General features: G+C 43.9%; 1 protein-coding gene across 1 annotated transcript; it reads left to right on the top strand.

The window, feature by feature from the left end:
- Nucleotides 1–11944: 11944 nt before the first annotated feature.
- ghrhr2 (growth hormone releasing hormone receptor 2) lies at nucleotides 11945–20860 on the top strand. Its single transcript, XM_014159200.2, has 12 exons — nucleotides 11945–12173; nucleotides 12382–12489; nucleotides 12592–12704; nucleotides 13153–13250; nucleotides 13779–13911; nucleotides 18939–19092; nucleotides 19180–19240; nucleotides 19467–19533; nucleotides 19641–19735; nucleotides 20046–20175; nucleotides 20450–20491; nucleotides 20601–20860. The coding sequence occupies exons 1-12, from the start codon at nucleotides 11945–11947 to the stop codon at nucleotides 20691–20693; spliced, it is 1323 nt and encodes a 440-aa protein (XP_014014675.2). The 3' UTR covers nucleotides 20694–20860.
- Nucleotides 20861–22099: the final 1239 nt, after the last annotated feature.

The raw sequence follows: 22099 nt of genomic DNA, 5'->3' as shown, positions 1-22099 counted from the left end.
TTAGCTTTGCACAACCTAGGTCGAGGCACAGACACGGTCTCAATGGAGATAAGCTGGCAGGCTGGCTAACAGCCTGCTGCCTGGCCTGCACCCTATTTAATTGTCGAGCTAGGGGAGTTGGAGCCCTATCTATGTTTGTAGATAAGATGAGAGCACCCCTCCAGCTAGGATGGAGTCCGTCACTCCTCAACAGGCCAGGCTTGGTCCTGTTTGTGGGTGAGTCCCAGAAAGAGGGCCAATTATCTACAAATTCTATCTTTTGGGAGGGGCAGAAAACAGTTTTCAACCAGCGATTGAGTTGTGAGACTCTGCTGTAGAGCTCATAACTCCCCTTAACTGGGAGGGGGCCAGAGACAATTACTCGATCCCGACACATCCTTCTAGCTGATTTACATGCTGAAGCTATGTTGCGCTTGGTGACCTCTGACTGTTTCATCCTAACATCGTTGGTGCTGACGTGGATACCAATATCTCTATACTCTCTACACTCGCCAGATTTAGCTTTAGCCAGCACCTTCTTCAGATTAGCCTTAACGTCGGTAGCCCTGCCCCCTGGTAAAGTGTATGATCGCTGGATGATTCGTTTTAAGTCTAATACTGCGGGTAATGGAGTCGCCAATGACTAGGGTTTTCAATTTGTCAGAGCTAATGGTGGGAGGCTTCGGCGTCTCAGACCCCGTAACGGGAGGAGTAGAGCCCAGAGAAGGCTCGGCCTCTGACTCCGACTCGCTGCTTAATGGTGAGAACCGGTTGAAAGTTTCTGTCGGCTGAATGAGCAACACCGGTTGAGCATTCCTACAGCATTTCCCTCCAGAAGCCATGAGAAAGTTGTCCGACTGCGGGGACCGTGCGAGGGGATTTATACTACTATCTGTACTTACTGGTGGCACAGACGCTGTTTCATCCTTTCCTACACTGAAATTACCCTTGCCTAACGATTGCGTCTGAAACTGGGCTTACAGCACTGCTATCCTCGTCGTATGGCGATCGTTCTCCTGTATATTATGAGTACAGCGACTGCAATTAGAAGGCATCATGTTAATGTTACTACTTAACTTTGGCTGTTGGAGGTCCTGACGTGAGGGAAAAACTAAAAATATAAACAGTAATTAAAAAGTAAAACCCGTAAAGTTGTCAGATAGCAAAGTAAGGTTGGCAACAAAACGCACAGCAGCACGTAAACAAGTCTGCAAGTTGTGACCGACCAAAAACACATGTCATTTTGACCTTGAAACATTTGAAGATGCAATATGTAACTTTTTGGGCGACCCGACCAAATTCACATAGAAATGTGTGTCAAAGATCAGTAATTCACATTGAAAGCAAATCAAAGCAGCGGTAGATATGTTCTATGTGAGCTATTTCTATGCTTCCCGTTTTTAAGTTTAGTTTTTGTACCTTTCGGTTTTGTACACCACCTTCAAACAGTTGAAAATACAATATTTTTGGTTATGGAAAATATATTTCACAGCGATTCTCTACACCATACTTGATTGTTTTGTCACAACTGAAATTAGGTGAACGATTAGAATTTTAGCAACCAGGAAATGGCGGAGCGATAACTGCATAGTACATCTTTAATTGTAATACTGTAGAATTCCATTCATTCCTATGCAGGATTGCTCCTAATGGGGAGTGCCAAAATGGCCAACCGGTGGCTTCAAAGCCTCTAAATACCTCTCAATACATAGCATCAGCAATCCAGGGTTTATATACATAATTGACTCATATATGGGTTAAAAATGGCAGATTTGGCCACTAATAAGCCTCTAAATTGGAATATAGTGGCTGTACAGTATCATGCTATACATGAGCTCTGGCTCTGCGCTTCACAGCGCTGTATGGGTTTTGACTGACAGCCGTTCTGAACTTCAGCACCGCACGCGACAAGAAGTTGCCCCCATCCCTCCTGGTAATTGGGCAATTTGTGCACATGTTTTGTTGTTTGAGTGAGGGAAATGCTGTAAATTAAGATTACTTGATGTATTTTGAAAGATGAGACATTGAGGATTTTAATAAATATCACTTTAATGTCATACAAGCAAGCCAAAAACCAGTGAGTCCAAATGTGTACTTCACATTTCCAAATCATAAAACTTATGTCATAGACATGTACTGTGTCAAAGTTTATGATCACTGTTTGATGTAGTTACAAGATGACATGATGTCATACTCTGTGTTGTTCTGAACAGAATGAGCCTACATTTGTTTCTCCGCAGTGCACACAAATGAATGTACAGTCGTGGCCAAAAGTTTTGAGAATGACACAAATATTAATTTTCACAAAGTCTGCTGCCTCAGTTTGTATGATGGCAATTTGCATATACTCCAGAATGTTATGAAGAGTGATCAGATGAATTGCAATTAATTGCAAAGTCCCTCTTTGCCATGCAAATGAACTGAATCCCCAAAAAACATTTCCACTGCATTTCAGCCCTGCCACAAATGTACCAGATGACATCATGTCAGTGATTCTCTCGTTAACACAGGTGTGAGTGTTGACGAGGACAAGGCTGGAGATCACTCTGTCATGCTGATTGAGTTCAAATAACAGACTGGAAGCTTCAAAAGGAGGGTGGTGCTTGGAATCATTGTGCTTCCTCTGTCAACCATGGTTACCTGCAAGGAAACACGTGCCATCATCATTGCATAGCACAAAAAGGGCTTCACAGGCAAGGATATTGCTGCCAGTAAGATTGCACCTAAATCAACCATTTATTGGATCATCAAGAACTTCAAGGAGAGCTGTTCAATTGTTGTGAAGAAGGCTTCAGGGCGCCCAAGAAAGTCAAGCAAGCGCCAGGACCGTCTCCTAAAGTTGATTCAGAGGCACCACCAGTACAGAGCTTGCAGGCAGGTGTGAGTGGATCTGCACGCACAGTGAGGCGAAGACTTTTGGAGGATGGCCTGGTGTCAAGAAGGGCAGCAAAGAAGCCACTTCTCTCCAGGAAAAACATCAGGGACAGACTGATATTCTGCAAAAGGTACAGGGATTGGACTGCTGAGGACTGGGGTAAAGTCATTTTCTCTGATGAATCCCCTTTCCGATTGTTTGGGGCATCCGGAAAAAAGCTTGTCCGGAGAGTACAAGGTCATCAGTCCTGTGTCATGCCAACAGTAAAGCATCCTGAGACCATTCATGTGTGGGGTTGCTTCTCAGCCAAGGGAGTGGGCTCACTCACAATTCTGCCTAAGAACACAGCCATGAATAAAGAATGGTACCAACACATCCTCCGAGAGCAACTTCTCCCAACCATCCAGGAACAGTTTGGTAACGAACAATGCCTTTTCCAGCATGATGGAGCACCTTGCCATAAGGCAAAAGTGATAATAACTAAGTGGCTCGGGGAACAAAACATCGATATTTTGGGTCCATTGCCAGGAAACTCTCCAGACCATAATCCCATTGAAAACTTGTGGTCAATCCTCAAGAGGCGGGTGGACAAACAAAAACCCACAAAATCTGACAAACTCCAAGCATTGATTATGCAAGAATGGGCTGCCATCAGTCAGGATGTTGCCCAGAAGTTAACTTCTATGGGCTACGTGGGACGCTAGTGAAATATCAGGGCGGCAAATTCAAAAACAACAAAATGTCATAATTCAACTTTCTCAAACATACAAATATTTTACACCATTTTAAAGATACACTTCTCCTTGGTGTAACCACATTGTCTGATTTCAAAAAGGCTTTACAGTGAAAGCAAAACATTCGATTATGTTAGGAGAGTACATAGATAAAAATAATCACACAGCCATTTTCCAAGCAAGGACATGTGTCAATAAAACCCAAAACACAGCTAAATGAAGCACTAACCTTTGACGATCTTCATCAGATGACACTCCTAGGACATTATGTTACACAATACATGTATGTTTTGTTCGATAAAGTTCACGTTTATATCCAAAAACAGCATTTTACATTGGCACGTGATGTTCAGAAAATGTATTCCCACCAAAACGTCCGGTGAATGTGCACATCGATTGACAAAAATACTCATCATAAACGTTAACAAAATATATAACAATTATTTAAAGAATTATAGATGGACTACTCCTGGATGCAACCGCTGTGTCAGATTTTAAAATAGCTTTACGGAGAAAGCACATTTTTCAATATTCTGAGTACATAGCTCAGCCATCACGGCGAGCTATTCAGACACCCGCTATTCGGGGCAACCTAAACTCAGAATTAGTATTCGAAATATTCTCTTACCTTTGCTGATTTTCATCAGAATGCACTCCCAGGACTGCTACTTCCACAAGAAATGTTGTTTTTGTTCGAAATAATCCATATTTATGTACAAATACCTCCGTTTTGTTCGTGCGTACAGATCACTTATCCAAAGGCATAACGTGCGAGTGTGGAACCAGAGACGAAAAGTCAAAATGTTCCATTACCGTACTTAGAAGCATGTCAAACGCTGTTTAAAATCAATCTTTATGGTATTTTTAATGTAAAATTGCGCTAATATTCCAACCGGACAATAGCATATTCATTCAAGAAGAAAAAGAAGGAGGGGCGCGCTCGCGGGACCGAGTATATCCAATCCCTTTGTTGCCAGGCAGTCCACTCAGAAACTGAGCTCCTATTATCTGCCCAGTGAAAGGAGAATGCTCAAACCACTTTCTGAAGGCTGTTGACAGCCAATGGAAGCCTTAGGAAGTGCAACGTCCCCCACAGACACTGTAGTTTCGATAGAGAATCAAAAGAAGAACTACAATTCTCAGACTTTCCACTTCCTGCTTGGATTCTTCTCAGGTTTTTGCCTGCCATATGAGTTCTGTAATAGTCACAGACACCATTCAAACAGTTTTAGAAACTTCAGAGTGTTTTCTATCCAAGTCTACTTGGATATGCATATTCTAGTTTCTGGGCCAGAGTAGTAACCTGTTTAAATTGGGTACGTTTTTCATCCAGCCGTGAAAATACTGCCCAATAGCCCAGACAGGTTAATTGACAGCATGCCAGGGCGGATGGCAGAGGTCTTGAAAAAGAAGGGTCAACACTGCAAATATTGACTCTTTGCATCAATTTCATGTAATTGTCAATAAAAGCCTTTGACACTTATGAAATGCTTGTAATTATACTTCAGTATTCCATAGTAACATCTGACAAAAATATCTAAAGACACTGAGGCAGCAGACTTTGTGAAAATGTATATTTGTGTCATTCTCAAAACTTTTGGCCACGACTGTACTCATGACTCCTTTCTATGCGCACCAGAATTACCATGTGTTTCTCTGAATTTCCTTGTGAAGCCTAACACTGTAAGATCGTATTTTATCATTTAGCTAGTCATGTTGACAATAGAACAAGCTGTCAAATCATGCCCGTCTGACCCAAATTGTGATTTATAATGGAGCTTTTTGTGATTGCGTAAACAACAACAGTAATTGTGTGATGGCGGGGAGGCAGGGTTGCGTTCCAAACGAAACAACTACAAATGTGCTTGCTCTAGCTCCTCAACTGCATAGCTAGGAGAGCTCCAAAAAGTACCCCAGTCGGAGGTCCTGAGTGCTCTGGAGCAGGTTTTCGTCAAGAATCTTTCTGTACTTTACTCCGTTCATCTTTCCCTCATTCCTGACTAGTCTCCTGGTCCCTGCCGCTGACAAACATCCCCACAGCATGATGCTGCCACCACCATGCTTCACCATAGGGATGGTGCCAGGCTTCCTCCAGACGTGACACTTGGCATTCAGGCCAAAGAGTTCAATCTTGGTTTCATCAGGCCAGAGAATCTTGTTTCTCATGGTCTGAGAGTCCTTTAGGTGCCTTTTGGCAAACTCCAAGCGGGTTGTTATGTGCCTTTTACTGAGGAGTAGCTTCCGTCTGGCCACTCTACCATACAGGCCTGATTGGTGGAGTGCTGCAGAGATGGTTGTCCTTCTGGAAGGTTCTCCCATCTCCACAGAGGAACCATCGAGTTATTGGTCACCTCCCTAACCAAGGCCCTTCTCCCCCGATTGCTCAGTTTGGCCGGGCGGCCAGCTCTAGGAAGAGTCTTGGTGGTTCCAATCTTCTTCCATTTAAAAATGACGGAGGCCACTGTGTTCTTGGGGACCTTCAATGCTGCAGAAATGTTTTGGTACCCTTCCCCAGATATATGCCTCGAAACAATCCTTTCTCGGAGCTCTACGCACAATTCTTTCGACCTCATGGCTTGGTTTTTGCTCTGACATGCACTGTCATTAGCATTAGCAAGACATGCTATTTTAGTTTTTTATACTGACGTATGTATTTGTGTTCTGTATTGTTTGTCATGTCTACTACAAGGTAGTCCAGTGGAATACATCTGTCAAGCTTTGTTTAGAAAGCCTGCCATTGTGGCCAGAAGTTGGCTCAACCATTTGTTACCAACTTTCTAGCTCGACAATTAAACTGTGCCTTGTTGAGAGGCCAACAGAAATATATAGCCTCTTTTTAACATATTGACTTTCTGTCTTTAACTAGTCTTCTGTTGAGGTTCACCTTTAGCTAGACATCTTTGGGTACTGAATTTGATATTTGATTGGGCCCTGTTGTAATGATTCTTCCAATTTATGGAAAAGGCTGCAAACTGTATTCAACACTGGTTAATGCTGGTCGTCTATGGGGATGGAGAGGGGGTGATTGGATGGATCACTCTTTCATTTCCAACAACATGGTTAGTAATGCCTTCATTGTCTGCCCCTTTGGACTGTGAGGTGTGCCAGTTACATTCCATAGGGTTATGTGGCACTGTTACAGTTAAGCAACACACAGTGCAGCATGTCTGGACATGGAAATTAGGGCAAACCAAACATCTAATGTTAATGTATTTTTAATCCTGAAAATTCTTGAAAAAATTATTAGGTACAATGATTCTGACATGTTGTATGTGCTTTATTGATATTATATTAAATCATGTTCACGTATTAGTCCATTTCACATTATTGTGCATAATTTACAGTATATTACAATGTCGCTCTATTCAGAACATTCCTCTTTAATCCTCCTTGCTCTAAATAATTGATGAAGCCTTGATGAGCAGTGTCCTGATTCCCTCATGATATTGTGACATTCAAAAGTGCTTGAGGTGGCACAGGAATTTAATACACCAGTCTGGATAGTCTTCATCAAGCATGGCACTTTAAATTGGTATCTACATTAGTAGGTGTCTAAATAGCTTATTTGTATTTGCTGGTTAGATACCAGGCCCGTATTCACAAAGCCTCTCCGAGTGGGAGTACTGATCTAGGATCAGGTCCCCCTGTCCATGCAATCTTATTCATTATGATCTAAAAAGGTAAAACTGATCTTGGATAAGCAATCCTACTCTGAGACGCTTTTAAATACGGGCCCAGGCCATTGAGAATTGACCTTCTGGTTTTGACTTGCTCAGCACTTTAATGACCTCGGCATTTGTTGGGTTCTTGCCCAGGCATGGTCCATGTAAAGACCCCTCCTGTCTCAGCCTCCAGTATTTATGCTGCAGTAGTTTATGTGTCGGGGGGCTAGGGTCAGTCTGTCACATCTGGAGTATTTCTCTTGTCTTTTCCAGGTGTCCTGTGTGAATTTAAATATGCTCTCTCTAATTCTTTCTTTCTTTCTTTCTTTCTTTCTTTCTTTCTTTCTTTCTTTCTTTCTTTCTCTCTCTCGGAGGACCTGAGCCCTAGGACCATGCCTCAGGACTACCTGGCTTGATGACTCCTTGCTGTCCCCAGTTCACCTGGCCGTGCTGCTGCTCCAGTTCCAACTGTTCTGCCTGCAGCTATGGAACCCTGACCTGTTCACCGGACGCGCTACCTGTCCCAGACCTGCTGTCCCAGACATGCTGTCCCAGACCTGCTGGAACCCTGACCTATTCACCGGACGTGCTACCTGTCCCAGACCTGCTGTTTTCAACTCTCTAGAGACAGCAGGAGCGGTAGAGATACTCTCAAAGATCGGCTATGAAAAAGCCAACTGACACTTACTCTTGTGTTACTGACTTGTTGCACCCTCGACAACTACTATGATTATTATTATTTGACCATGCTGGTCATTTATGAACATTTCAACATCTTGGCCATGTGCTGTTATAATCTCCACCCGGCACAGCCAGAAGAGGACTGGCCACCCCTCATAGCCTGGTTCCTCTCTAGGTTTCTTCCTAGGTTTTGGCCTTTCTAGGGAGTTTTTCCTAGCCACCGTGCTTCTACACCTGCATTGCTTGCTGTTTGGGGTTTTAGGCTGGGTTTCTGTACAGCACTTTGACATATCAGCTGATGTAAGAAGGGCTATATAAATACATTTGATTTGATTTACTGTGATTATTATTATTTGACCATGCTGGTCATTTATGAACATTTGAACATCTTGGCCATGTTCTGTTATAATCTCCACCCGGCACAGCCAGAAGAGGACTGGCCACCCCTCATAGCCTGGTTCCTCTCTAGATTTCTTCCTAGGTTCCAGCCTTTCTAGGGAGTTTTTCCTAGCCACCGTGCTTCTACACCTGCATTGCTTGCTGTTTGGGGTTTTAGGCTGTGTTTCTGTACAGCACTTTGAGATATCACCTGATGTAAGAAGGGCTATATAAATACATTTGATTTGATTTGCTTGAGGCGTCACTACAGACCTGGGTTCGTTCCCATACTGTGTCACAACCGGTTGTGACCGGGAGTCCCATAGGGGGGCACAATTGGCCCAGCGTCGTCCGGGTTAGGGGAGTGTTTGTCAGGGGGGACTTTACTTGGCTCATCGCGCTCTAGCGACTCCTTGTGGCGGGCGGACGCCTGCAGGCTGACTTCGGTCGTCAGTTGAACGGTGTTTCCTCCGGCACATTGGTGCGGCTGGCTTCCGGGTTAAGTGGGCGGGTGTTAAGAAGTGCGGTTTGTCGGGTCATGTTTCGGAGGACGCATGACTCGCCATTCGCCTCTCCCGAGCCTATTGGGGAGTTTCAGCGATTAGACAAGATCGTAAATCACGAAATTGGGGAGAAAAAGGGGGTCATTTTTTTATAATCATCTAAACGCAAATGAATTACAGCACATACCTGTACAATGACCCTCAACTTTAGGCTCTGTTGTTGGCTTGGGCTCTGGGGCAAGGGCTGGATCAGTAGCAGGTGCTGGAGCAGGGGCTGGATCTGTAGCAGGTTCTGGGGCTTTTGCAGGGGCTTTAGTAGGACCTGGTGCTTTAGTAGGGGCTGCTGGGCCTTTAGTAGAGGCTGGGACTTTAGTTGGGGCTTTGGCTTTAGTAGGGGCTGCTGGGCCTTTAGTAGAGGCTGGGGATTTAGGTGGGGCTTTGGCTTTAGTAGAGGCGGCTGGTCCTTTAGTAGAGGCTGGGACTTTAGGTGGGACAGGGGCTGTAGCGGCAGCACAGGCTAGGGCTGGACTTGGAGCAGGGGTTGGAGCTGGGTCTGCAACTGGAGCGGGGTCTGCAACTAGAGCTGGGTCTGCAACTGGAGCTGGGTCTGCAACTAGAGCGGGGTCTGCAACTAGAGCTGGGTCTGCAACTGGAGCTGGGTCTGCAACTGGAGCTGGGTCTGCAACTAGAGCTGGGTCTGCAGCTGGAGCGGGGTCTGCAACTAGAGCTGGGTCTGCAGCTGGAGCGGGGTCTGCAACTAGAGCTGGGTCTGCAACTAGAGCTGGGTCTGCAACTAGAGCTGGGTCTGCAACTGGAGCGGGGTCTGCAACTAGAGCTGGGTCTGCAACTAGAGCTGGGTCTGCAACTGGAGCGGGGTCTGCAACTAGAGCTGGGTCTGCAGCTGGAGCGGGGTCTGCAACTAGAGCTGGGTCTGCAACTAGAGCTGGGTCTGCAACTGGAGCGGGGTCTGCAACTAGAGCTGGGTCTGCAACTAGAGCTGGGTCTGCAACTAGAGCTGGGTCTGCAGCTGGAGCGGGGTCTGCAACTAGAGCTGGGTCTGCAACTGGAGCGGGGTCTGCAACTGGAGCGGGGTCTGCAACTAGAGCTGGGTCTGCAACTAGAGCTGGGTCTGCAACTGGAGCTGGGTCTGCAACTGGAGCGGGGTCTGCAACTAGAGCTCGGTCTGCAGCTGGAGCTGGGTCTGCAACTAGAGCTGGGTCTGCAACTGGAGCGGGGTCTGCAACTAGAGCTGGGTCTGCAGCTGGAGCTGGGTCTGCAGCTGGAGCGGGGTCTGCAACTGGAGCTGGGTCTGCAGCTGAAGCAGAAATTGAGTCAGGGGCTGTTGCAGGAGCTGGAGCAGCATCCTCTTGTTTGGGGTTTGGCTCATTGGGTGGCATGATCAAAGAACCCAAAATCAAGAATAAAAAATAGAGAGGGTGTGACAGTGTAGGAGTGAGGTGGTTTCTTTGATAGACACACGTTGGGACAAATGCCACGCTCTCAATAAGCATACAACCCCCAACACACACACACACACCCGGGGGATGTCTTTGGAAGAGCCATATACAGTATGAGCCCCTGCATGCCGTTACTATATGTTCCATCTATGTACAGTACCATGGTCCATCTCTGTTCTATGGACACACATGGCTAATTTTGGGCTGGGCAACCACCTTAATGGGGGAATTATTGTTTAGAAAGGATTCCCAGTAATGTCTTACTTTCATTCAGATAGAGAGGGCAAAAATGCACACAAATTGGTGAAGTACAATCTTTTTAGAGGGTTGGATTATTCGAATGGTTAGTCATGACAAAAGGTCCTATAATTGTTAGAAACAAGAGCAATTGTGAACCTCAGCCGTGATGTCTCTTTCACCCCTTTTTCCCTTCTCTCATTTTCACTTGCCATTCTCTTGGTGCTCATTTCTTGAATATTGCATGGTTATTTGTTAAATAAGGAGGCCGCTAGACCTTTTTTACCCACTGTCCTTTGCTTGTCATGGTAGAAGGTCCACTGGGAAAGAGACCTATTTGAATAATGGATGAGCTAAGAACCATGGTCCATTTATGCTGAAAAATACTTCCATTACTGTATACATATGTCATTTACAAAGATACTTTGGGGTTGTTGTTTTTTTATTTTCAGCGTGCATTACGTTTTTTGTATGAAAGACACTTCCTTGCCTTTTTACCTGTGTTCGCCAAAGGTAATCTGCATACCTCCCAGGTGATGATGTCATCCTCTCATCTCGGAGATGTAAGTTCAGTCATCCCTTAAATCATTTGACTTTACTGCTGCAGAAAGCCCCAATCACGCTCACTCGGGTGGGAAAATGGGGACAAACAGGTAAACAAGAAAGGTAGCCAGCTCTGTAGGGAAATAAGGAAACAGGACTGAAAGAGACTGCATTTGCATACACTATCTACTTCACCATGACTGTTTTGTGTCTGTTTGGAGATCACCACAGACATGTCTGGAGCATTTTGAGAACTGTTAAAGCCACTGTGAGGATTTTTATTGACTTTTAAGTAATAATATGGTTTGACATGGCAGGTTGACGATGGACTAAGTAACCCTAAAAACTAGGCTATACCATTTTGGAGGTGGCCGTGAACTCTTAACCATCTGACAAATAAGGAGGAAACACTTCTTTGCATGGGAAGCTGAGACTGCAAGAGGGACCATAAAGACCGAATTAAACGTTACCTGCTTTGAGGATGTTTACAAGGCATATAAACACAAGGAATATGGACGTCAAGTTGGTCGCCATATGTTTTATCCTTGTTTGTAGTGTAAGGGTGGTAAGTGCATTTGGGTTCAAAATGTTTGTATTTACAGCACTCGAGCTAATGACTGTAGTATTATATATATATTATATACTGACGGTTATGCTTGCATGTCTTTTATCTAGAGCAGGGTCTCCAGGACAATCATTGTGAAACCCTGATCTAGAGAATACATAAATTATGCTGCATTAACGATTAACTTGAAATAGTTCAAACTGTTAGCTAAAAAGAGTTTGAATGTGTGTGTTTATTATCCGATGTACGGTATAGTGTGTGATAAAATGAAAATAGTAATAAATACTGTATACATTAGATGGACGGACAGACAGCTGGTGAAATGGATCAATGTATTTCTGTCTGTCTGTCTGTGTCCGTCCATCCGTCCTTCTGTCTGTCTGCCTTCTTGTATCTGTCCGTCCGGTCTGTACGTCCGCCCGTCTTCCTGCCACTCAGATCAGGAACACTCATCCTGAATGCTCCATTGTCCTCCACCTCTTGGAGAAAGAAGGCGAGTGCAAACTCCAGATGAGGAACACCAAGGCACTGTCCTTGTCAACTCCTAATAACACTACAGGTAGCTCTCCAATGTGAATGGCATTCATTTGTAGAAAAAACTAAGGGGGACATCTTTGCATCTTTAACATCCCTTCGCTTTATTTTTAAGATACATTTATAGAAAATAACGTGTTTTTTTAATTTGTATAACTTGTGCATTCAACCTGTTTTTTTTTCTTTCCGCCATCGTTTACTGCTTGTTTATAACTTTGTGTGGGAAATGACAGGTTGTCTGGTGGAGTGGGATGGTGTGAGCTGCTGGCCCGCAGCCCTAAATGGGGAGAGCCTCTCCGTGTCCTGTCCTCTGCTCCTCTTGAAGCCAGACTCTCCCCCAGGTACAATAAATGCTCTAGATCAGTGTCTAGGGGCATAATATCATCCACCATCTCATCCAATTAAACAATATATATTTTAAATCTGTGATATTTTCTTTACAGCTCTCATCACACGCAACTGCACACCCCAAGGATGGAGTAAGCCAAGCTTGCCATATTACAAAGCCTGTTACTTTGAGGACAGCAGTGAAGAAGAGGAGGAGACTGGGGATAAGGTAGAGTAGATTTGGTAGCATTTTAAGGTAACACTTTAGTAAAAGGATCATTTCACACACAAAATCATTATTTACTATCAAGTGTACATGTCAGCTGACATATTTTTTGTCAAAGTTGAAATAAAAATGATATATGATCATCACACCGGGTGCAAATGTAGATAAAGACACAACAGATTGCATACAGCTACGGCACAAAATCTGCCGTTGTCTACTCACTGAAGGTTGGTTGCATTTGGGCGTAAGGCATACAATACAGTGACATACAAGTCTGTGATTGTTGGCATTTATGAGCACTTGTGACAAATGTTAGACTTTACTCATGAGTAGTCATTACAGCAAGTGAATACAAAAATATGCAGGCATGTTTAATTTACATTTTGTCAACTTGGGACCTTTGACTGTTTTTCCGTGAGTATGACAATACATTTTTGATTATTTCTTCAAGCAAAATTACTTTGCTACGGTGAAGATCATCTATACTGTGGGCTATGGAGTGTCGCTGGCATCTCTCTTCATTGCCATTCTGGTCTTCTGTATCTTCAGGTGAGCTTTGACATTTCAGGAAATATAGATCATTCAGAACTAGAACTCAGAATAGCACATTGTGGTAAGAAATTGTATGTCATAACACTACAGTTCAAATAAAGTGACGCTATATAATTGCTTCTTATTAAGCTTCCTTTCCTCATCTCCTTTCCTGGTAACACTTCATTTGACTATAAATAATATGGGCCGGTTTCTTGCACACAAGTTAAGGCTTTGTAGACTACAAAGCAGGTTGAATGGAAATTTAGCGTTATAGGTGCCTAAAGGCTATTCACAAATAAAAAGGTGCATGGACTGCGCATACCCTCCACTATATCACGGGTTGTTACTTTTTATTACTAATTCAATAACTATCTATAAATTAATAATTAACCATCTATAAACGACTTATATACCCTTTATAAAGCCTTTATACGTCATTAACGTGTTATTTGAATGGTAGACTTTATGGGTTATAAATGTGTCATGTAGTCCTTATGTAGGTACCTTAAAGTTTTACCCATTTGAGTCTGGTGTCTTCCATAGGAAGCTGCTGTGCATCAGGACCTCCATCCACCTCAACCTGTTTTCCACCTTCATCCTCCGTGGCCTGGCCGTGTTTGTTAAGGACGCCGTACTGTTTGCAGACGAGAGCATGGACCACTGCACTGTCTCAACGGTAGGACAGTAGGTAGAACCACTGTGGCCTCTGTAGATTGTGGAAGGAAGGACATCAACAACAGGAAGTAGGCTTCGCAGTATCATTATTATCACTGTATCATATGGAACCAAGTTCACGTTGGAAATTCTCCTTTATCTAAAAATCCTGCAATGACCAGTGTCAGATCTCAAATTGAGGGTGTATGTAAGAATATGCATTTTAGTTATTTAGCAAATGCTCTTATCCAGAGTGACTTACAGTAGTGAGTGCATTCATTTTTATATTTTTTTTATACTGTTCCCCTGTGGGAATCCAATCCACAACCCTGGAGTTGCAAGTGCCATGCTCTACCAACTGAGCCACACGGGACACACTGAGCCAGGGACACACAAAACCCTTTGTTAGCTTAAGAATTTGAAAATAAATAAAACGGACCCATATAATATCAAGCGATCTATAACAATGCTTAACTCTGCGATGCTTTAGGCCAGGGCTGCCCAACCCTCTTCCTGGAGATCTACTGTCCTGTAGGTTCAGTCCAACCCTAATTTAGCGTATCTGATTCAGCAAGTTAAGGTCAAGGTCTTGTTGAGCAGCTAATTAGTAGAATCAGGTGTGTTAAATTAGGGTTGGACTGAAAACGCAGAGGACGGTAGATCTCCAGGAAGAGGGTTGGGCAGCCCTGCTTTAGGCTAAAAAACAACATTTAAAATGAATGAGAAATACGTGACTCTGATCAAATAAAATAATATTTTATTGGTCACATACACATATTTAGCAGATGTTATTGCGGGTGCAGCAAAATGCTTGTGTTCCTAGCTCCAACAGTGCAGTAACATCTAACAATTCACAACAATACACACAAATCTAAAAGTAAAAGAATGGAATTAAGAAATATATAAATATTAGGACGAGCAATGTCGGAGTGGCATTGACTAAAATACAGTAGAATAGAATACAGTATATACATATGAAATTAGTAAAGCAGCATGTAAACATTATTAAAGTGACTAGTGTTCCATTATTAAAATGACCAGTGATTCCATGTCTATGTATATGGGGCAGCAGCCTCTAAGGTGCAGGGTTGAGTAACCGGGTGGTAGCCGGGGCAATCTAACAGTCTGATGGCCTTGAGATAGAAGCTGTTTTTCAGTCTCTCGGTCCCAGCTTTGATGCACCTGAACTAACCTCGCCTTCTGGATGGTAGCGGGGTGAACAGGCCGTGACTCAGGTGGTTGATGTTCTTTATGATCTTCACCTTCCTGTGACATCAGATGCTGTAGGTGTTCTGGAGGGCAGGCAATGTGCCCCCGGTGATACGTTGGGCAGACCGCACCACACTTTGGAGAGCCCTGTGGTTGCTGTCTCTCAATTGTGCATCTGTAAAAGTTTGAGAGGACTTAAGGGCCAAGCCAAATTTCTTTAGCCTCCCGAGGTTGAAGAGGTGCTGTTGCACATTCTTCACCACACTGTCTGTGTGGGTGGACAATTTCAGATTGTCAGTGATATGTACGCTGAGGAACTTGAAGCTTTCCATCTTCTCCACTGCGATCCCGTCGATGTGGAAAGAGGCGTGCTCCCTCTGCTGTTTTCTGAAGTCCAAGATCAGCTCCTTTGTTTTGATGACTTTGAGGGAGAGCTTATTTTCCTGCCACCACTCCGCCAGAGCTCTAACCTCCTCCCTGTAGGCTGTCTCATCATTGTTGGTAATCAGGCCTACCACTGTTGTGTCTTCCGCAAACTTGATGATTGAGTTGGAGGGGTGCGTGGCCACACAGTCATGGGTGAACAGTGAGTACAGGAGGGGGCTGAGCACACACCCTTGTGGGGCCCCTGTGTTGAGGATCAGTGAAGTGGAGGTGTTGTTTCCTACCTTGGGGGTGGCCCGTCAGGAAGTCTAGAGCCCAGTTGCACAGGGCGACGTTCAGACCCAGGGCCCCGAGCTTAATGATGAGTTTGGAGAGTACTATGGTGTTGAAAGCTGAGCTATAGTCTATGAACAACATTCTTACATAGGTATTCCTCTTGTCCAGATGGGATAGTGCAGTGTGCAGTGCGATGGCGATTGCATCGTCAGTGGATCTATTCGGGAGGTATGCACATTGAAGTGGGTCTAGGGTGTCAGGTAAGGTAGAGGTGATATGATCCTTAACTAGCCTCTCAAAGCACTTCATGATGACAGAAGTGAGAGTTACGGGGCGATAGTTATTTAGTTCAGTTACCTTTGCTTTCTTGGGCACAGGAACAATGGTGGACATCTTGAAGCAAGCGGGGACAGCAGACTGGGATAGGGAGAGTTTGAATATGTTCATAAACACTCCAGCCAGCTGGTCTGCGCATGCTCTGAGGACGCGGCTAGGGATGCCGTCTGGGCCGGCAGCCTTGCGAAGGTTAACACACTTAAATGTCTTACGTCGGCCACGGAGAACGAGAGCCCACAGTCCTTGGGAGCGGGCTGCGTCGGTGGCACTGTGTCATCCTCAAAGCGGGCGAGAAGGTGTTCAGCTTGTCCGGGAGCAAGATGTCAGTGTCCGCAACATGGCTGGTTTTCCCTTTGTCATCCGTGATTGTCTGTAGACCCTGCCACATACGTCTCGTGTCTGAGCCGTTGAATTGCGACTCCACTTTGTCTCTGTACTGACGTTTTGCCTGTTTGACTGCCTTACGGAGGGAGGGAATAACTACACTGTTTGTATTCAAACATATTCCCAGTCACCATGCCATGGTTAAGTGCTGTGGTTCGCACTTTCAGTTTTGCATGAATGCTGCCTTCTAACCCCGGTTTCTGGTTTGGATTGGTTTTAATAGTCACAGTTGGAATTTTACTTCCTGATGACCTCAGTCACCATGTCTGTGTATACGTCAATATTATTCTCAGAGGCAACCCGGAACATATCCCAGTCCAAGTGATCAAAACAATATCGAAGCATGGATTCCGATTGGTCAGACCGTCATTCAATATACCTTAGCACGGGTACTTCCTGCTTGAGTTTCTGCCTAAAGGAAAGGAGGAGCAAATCAGAATCGTGATCTGATTTACCAAAGGGAGGGCGGGGGAAGGCCTTGCAGGCATCCCAGAAGGGGGAGTAGCAGTCGTCAAGCTTTTGTCCAGTGCAAGTACTACAGTCAATGTGTTGATAGAACTTCGGTAGCGTTTTCCTAAAAATTTGCTTTGTTGAGCTACAATAAATACGGCCTCAGGATATGTGGTTTCCAGTTTGCACAAAGTCCAGTGTAGTTCCTTGAGGGCTGTCGTGGTATAGGCTTGAGGGGGAATATACACACCTGTGACTATAACCAAAGATAATTATCTTGGGAGGTAATACGGTTGGCATTTGATTGTGAGGTATTCTTAATCGGGTGAACAAAAGGACTTGAGTTTCTGCATGTTATCATAATCACACGAGTAGTTAATCATGAAACATACACCACCGCCTTTCTTCTTCCGGGAGAGTTCTTTATTCCTGTCTGCACGATGTACTGAGAACCCAGCCGGCTGTATAGATGGGGTCAGTATATCCGGAGAGCCATGATTACGTGAAACAGAGTATGTAACAGTCCTTGATGTCTTTCTGGAAGGAGATCCTCGCCCTGAGCTTGTCTACTTTATTGTCCAGAGTCTGAACATTAGCAAGTAATATACTCTTGAAGCGGTGGATGGTTTGCACGCCTCCTGAGTCGGGCTAGAAGTCCACTCCGAATACCTCTTTTCCACCGGTGGTGTCTTGGAGCAGCCTCTGGGATAAATTAAATTGCCCTGGGGGGTACGAACAAAGGATCCAATTTGGGAAAGTCATATTCCTGGTCGTAATGCTGGTGAGTTACCACCGCTCTGATATCCAAAATTTATTTCCGGCTGTATGTAATAACACCAAAAACGTTCTGGGCTTATACTAAGAAATAACACACACACACACAAAAAATACTGGAAAGTTGCTTAGGAGCTAGATGCAGAGCTGCCATGTCTGACGGTGCCATCTTTATTGTTACGCATAAGGCTATCATTGGTTCTTCGTTATTACATTATCAGATGTAACACAACTGACAGTAAATGGAAAGTACAGTGCTCTTTTATTTATTAACAGATACAAACACACACACTTAATCCTGCATCGTCACTGGCCCCTAAATTCAATTATAACAACCAGACCCTGAACGACAAATAAACAAAAAAGCTATTTGAGGAATATGGTTGATCACTGGAACATTTATTTTAATGATGACAAATAGGAAAACAAATATAGCTGGACAGATCTGTGGTGGATGAGGTGAATTCCCCTCATACCAATGTAAAGCAATTTGATCACCTGGGAAATTATTTCCAATAATCCAATCTACTATTAGTAGTAGCACTATTCAAGCCGATTGAAACATCATCATCATCAACGCCCATTACACTTTCAGTTACTCGTGTTTATCTTTTGTCTACAATGCACCCTGAAGCATAAATATCTGAGAACAGCAAAAGTAGTCACCAGAATCAGCAGAACAACAGCTTGAAGGAATGCCATGCCATGCCACAGTGCTAGAAGTACCAAAGCAATCTGTAGGACTCAGGTGCGCAGGTGAATAGCATCTTTTTGTCTCATGACAAACTCAATCCAGAACATGGCGAGGTCCATGGGAATCATTGCCTGATCCCTGTGCAGGTAGGAGAGCCTCTTTATGTTCTCCCTGTAGGATGGCTCATGCAGAACTTCCTGTACATTGAATGCACGTTAAGGGGCAATAATGCACTCAGATTTTGAGCAAACACGCTGATTGGTTATCATACACATTTGTTTTTCCAGGGGGGTTGAGACCACTCGCTGTTTAGATTTGAAAGGTCATTCTCCAAATTCTGTGGCTTTTGCTTGTACTACTATGTTTTCAACAATGCATAACAAATAATTAAATGCTGTATAAAGATAAAAAGTATAAAGAACCTTTGTTATTGACTTGTTGAACCGGTGGCCACAGACTGTCAAAATTACTAGATCTAAATGTCTATGTACTGTATATGTGAGAAAAGTAGTTGTTATTGAAATTTGTTTCCCATCCATTAGGTAACATGTAAAGCAGCGGTGACTTTCTTCCAGTACTGTGTCTTGGCCAACTTCTTCTGGCTTCTTGTAGAGGGCTTGTACCTGCAAACTCTGCTGGTATTCACCTTTGCTCAGAAGAGAAAACTCTTCTGGTTGTACGCTGGCATAGGCTGGGGTAAGGTGTGTGTGTGTGTGTATTTGTATTTGTGAGCATCTGTGCATGTGTGTGTGTTTATATGACTGTACATTCCATTTCTTCCAGGCACTCCCTCAGTGACCATCATAATTTGGACCCTGCTGAAGAGTCAGTTTGACAATGAAGGGTGAGGCTAGCGAATAACTACAAGTTATTTTGTTGTCTACATTAGACATAATTACATGAACTACTTGTGAAAGTATTGGTATCAATATTCCTTTATGGAAGTACGTGAAATGGGCAAATAAAGGGGCCCAAACAAGGGCAAGAAAAGAGAAGACTGACATATTGAATGTGATCGTGTAGTACTGTAATCAACAGTATTCCAGCATTATAACTTCTCTGCCCAACAGATGCTGGGACAACCTTGACAGTGCCTTGTGGTGGATCATCAAAACTCCCATCCTCTTATCTGTCTTTGTAAGACCAAGAAAACACTCTGTCCATTAATGAATCTTGTGACTTATCTGAGAAGTCAATAAGAGGGTTGAGACTTGGTATCAAACCACTGTTTTTCTAAACCACAGATCAACTTCGTGGTGTTTGTGAACATCAGTAGGATCATCATTCAGAAGACCAAGGCTACTGATCAGAATGGAAGTGAGGGACTTCAGGTCTACAGGTGAGACTGACTGACCGTTCATGAGCGCTGAACTGGTAGCATGCACAAAATAAAACGGCTGGCTCATTATACCCACTGGCTTGACTCACACTGTTCCCCCCCATATGTTGATAGAGTGACTGAATTGGGTAGGATTTCAAAAGGGTCAAACTTCCCCAGTGTATTGTCGCGTAATTAATGTGGATCCAGGAAGTTCCTCTTTATCTCTCCCTCCCTACTTTCTTCTCCCCCTTCCTGTCTCGCTCTCACTTCTCATATGTTGATCTCTCTTTCCCATCCCTTTCTTTCTCTCCTCTGGTGCCCCCTGCAGGAGGCTGGCGAGATCCACCCTTCTTCTCATCCCTCTGTTTGGAGTGCACTATGTGGTCTTCGCACTCTTACCTGAACATGTGGGTGTAGGGGCCCGACTCTCCCTGGAACTGGTCCTGGGCTCCTTCCAGGTACGAGAGCATTTTAGACCGAGTGGTTCTCCAACCCAGCTCTGGAACGGCTATATTTGCAGGTTTTCAATATTCAATTAATCTGATATCAATATTATTAATCATTTAACAGATTCATAACTCATAATTACCTCAATAGGAAAGGTTTAAATGAAAACTGGCATAAAATGTCTCTGTTACTTATTGCCTTCTGATAAAACTTTTATTTTCCTCATAAAGGGCTGAAAATATTAAAATAGTGAACAACTATTCATTCGGCTTCATTTAATTACAGGGGTTTATAGTTGCATTGTTGTACTGCTTCTTGAATGGGGAGGTAAGATGTGACATTTTGTTAATCCTGTGAAGTATTTAATTAATCATAATTACATTTACAACAAATAATAGGCTACAAAATCAATAACTTTATTGTTTGGTTTTTTCAGGTACAAAATGAAATTCGAAAGGCGATGAAGGGGTGTCGTTCTCAGACAGAAAACAATGTCTTCAATCTGGCAACCCAGGACTATGTAGCCTAGACTCAGGGTGGTGATGACTATCTCAGATGGTTTATTATCATTGAATAACCTAAGTCTAAGGACAAATACAGTGCATTCGGAAAGTATTCAGACCCCCTTGACTTTTTCCACATTTTGTTACGTTACAGCCTTGTGAAAAATGTATTAAAACATTTTTCACTCACCAATCTACACACAATACCCCATAACAACAAAGCGAAAACAGGTTTTTAGGAATTTTAGAACATTTATTAAAAATAAAAAACAGAAATACTTTATATAGATAAGTATTCAGACCCTTTGCTATGAGACTTGAAATTGAGCTCAGGTGTATCTTGTTTCCATTGATCATCCTCGAGATGTTTCTACAACTTGATTGGACTCCACCTGTAGTCTATTTAATTGATTGGAGATGAATTGGAAAGGCACACACCTGTCTATATAAGGTTCCACAGTTGACAGTGCATTTCAGAGCAAAAACCAATCCATGAGGTCGAAGGAATTGTCCATCGAGCTCCAAGACAGGATTGTGTCAAGACACAGATCTGGGGAAGGGTACCATCCCTTTTTTGTAGCATTGGTCTCCATCATTCTTAAATGGAAGAAGATTGGAACCACAAAGACTCTTCCTAGAGCTGGCCGCCTGGCAAAACTGAGCAATTGAGGAAGAATGGCATTGGTCAGGAAGGTGACCAAGAACCCGATGGTTACTCTGACAGAGCTCCAGAGTTTCTCTGTGGAGATGGGAAAACATTCCAGAAAGACAACCATCTCTGCAGCACTCCACCAATTAGGCCTGTATGGTAGAGTGGCCAGACGGAAGCCACTCCTCAGTAAATGGCACATGACAGTCGGCTTGGAGTTTGCCAAAAGACACCTAAAGACTCTCAGACCATGAGAAACAAGATTCTCTGGTCTAATGAAACCAAGATTGAACTCTTTGGCCTGACTGACAAGCATCACGTCTAGAGGAAACCTGGCACCATCCCTACGGTGGAGCATGGTGATGGCAGCATTATGCTGTGGGGATGTTTTTCAGCGTGAGGGACTGGGAGACTAGTCAGGATCGAGGGAAAGATGAACAGAGCAAATTACTGAGAGATCCTTGATGAAAATCTGCTCCAGAACACTCAGGACCTCAGACTGGGACGAAGGTTCACCTTCCAACAGGACAACGACACTAAGAACACAGCCAAGACAATGCAGGAGTGGCTTCGGGACAAGTCTCTGAATGTCCTTGAGTAACCCAGCCAGAGCCCGGACTTGAACCCGATCGAACATCTCTGGAGATCTGAAAATAGCTGTGCTGCGACTCTCCCTATCCAACCTGACAGAGCTTGAGAGGATCTGCAGAAAATAATGGGAGAAACTCCCCAATTATTGTCATACCCAAGAAGACTCGAGGCTGTAATCACTGCCAAAGGTGC

The sequence above is a fragment of the Salmo salar genome, chromosome ssa19 (genome assembly GCF_905237065.1).
Source record: "Salmo salar chromosome ssa19, Ssal_v3.1, whole genome shotgun sequence".
Lineage (NCBI taxonomy): Eukaryota > Metazoa > Chordata > Actinopteri > Salmoniformes > Salmonidae > Salmo > Salmo salar.
Note: the sequence above shows the minus strand (reverse complement) of the source record. Positions and strands in the feature narration are given on the sequence as shown.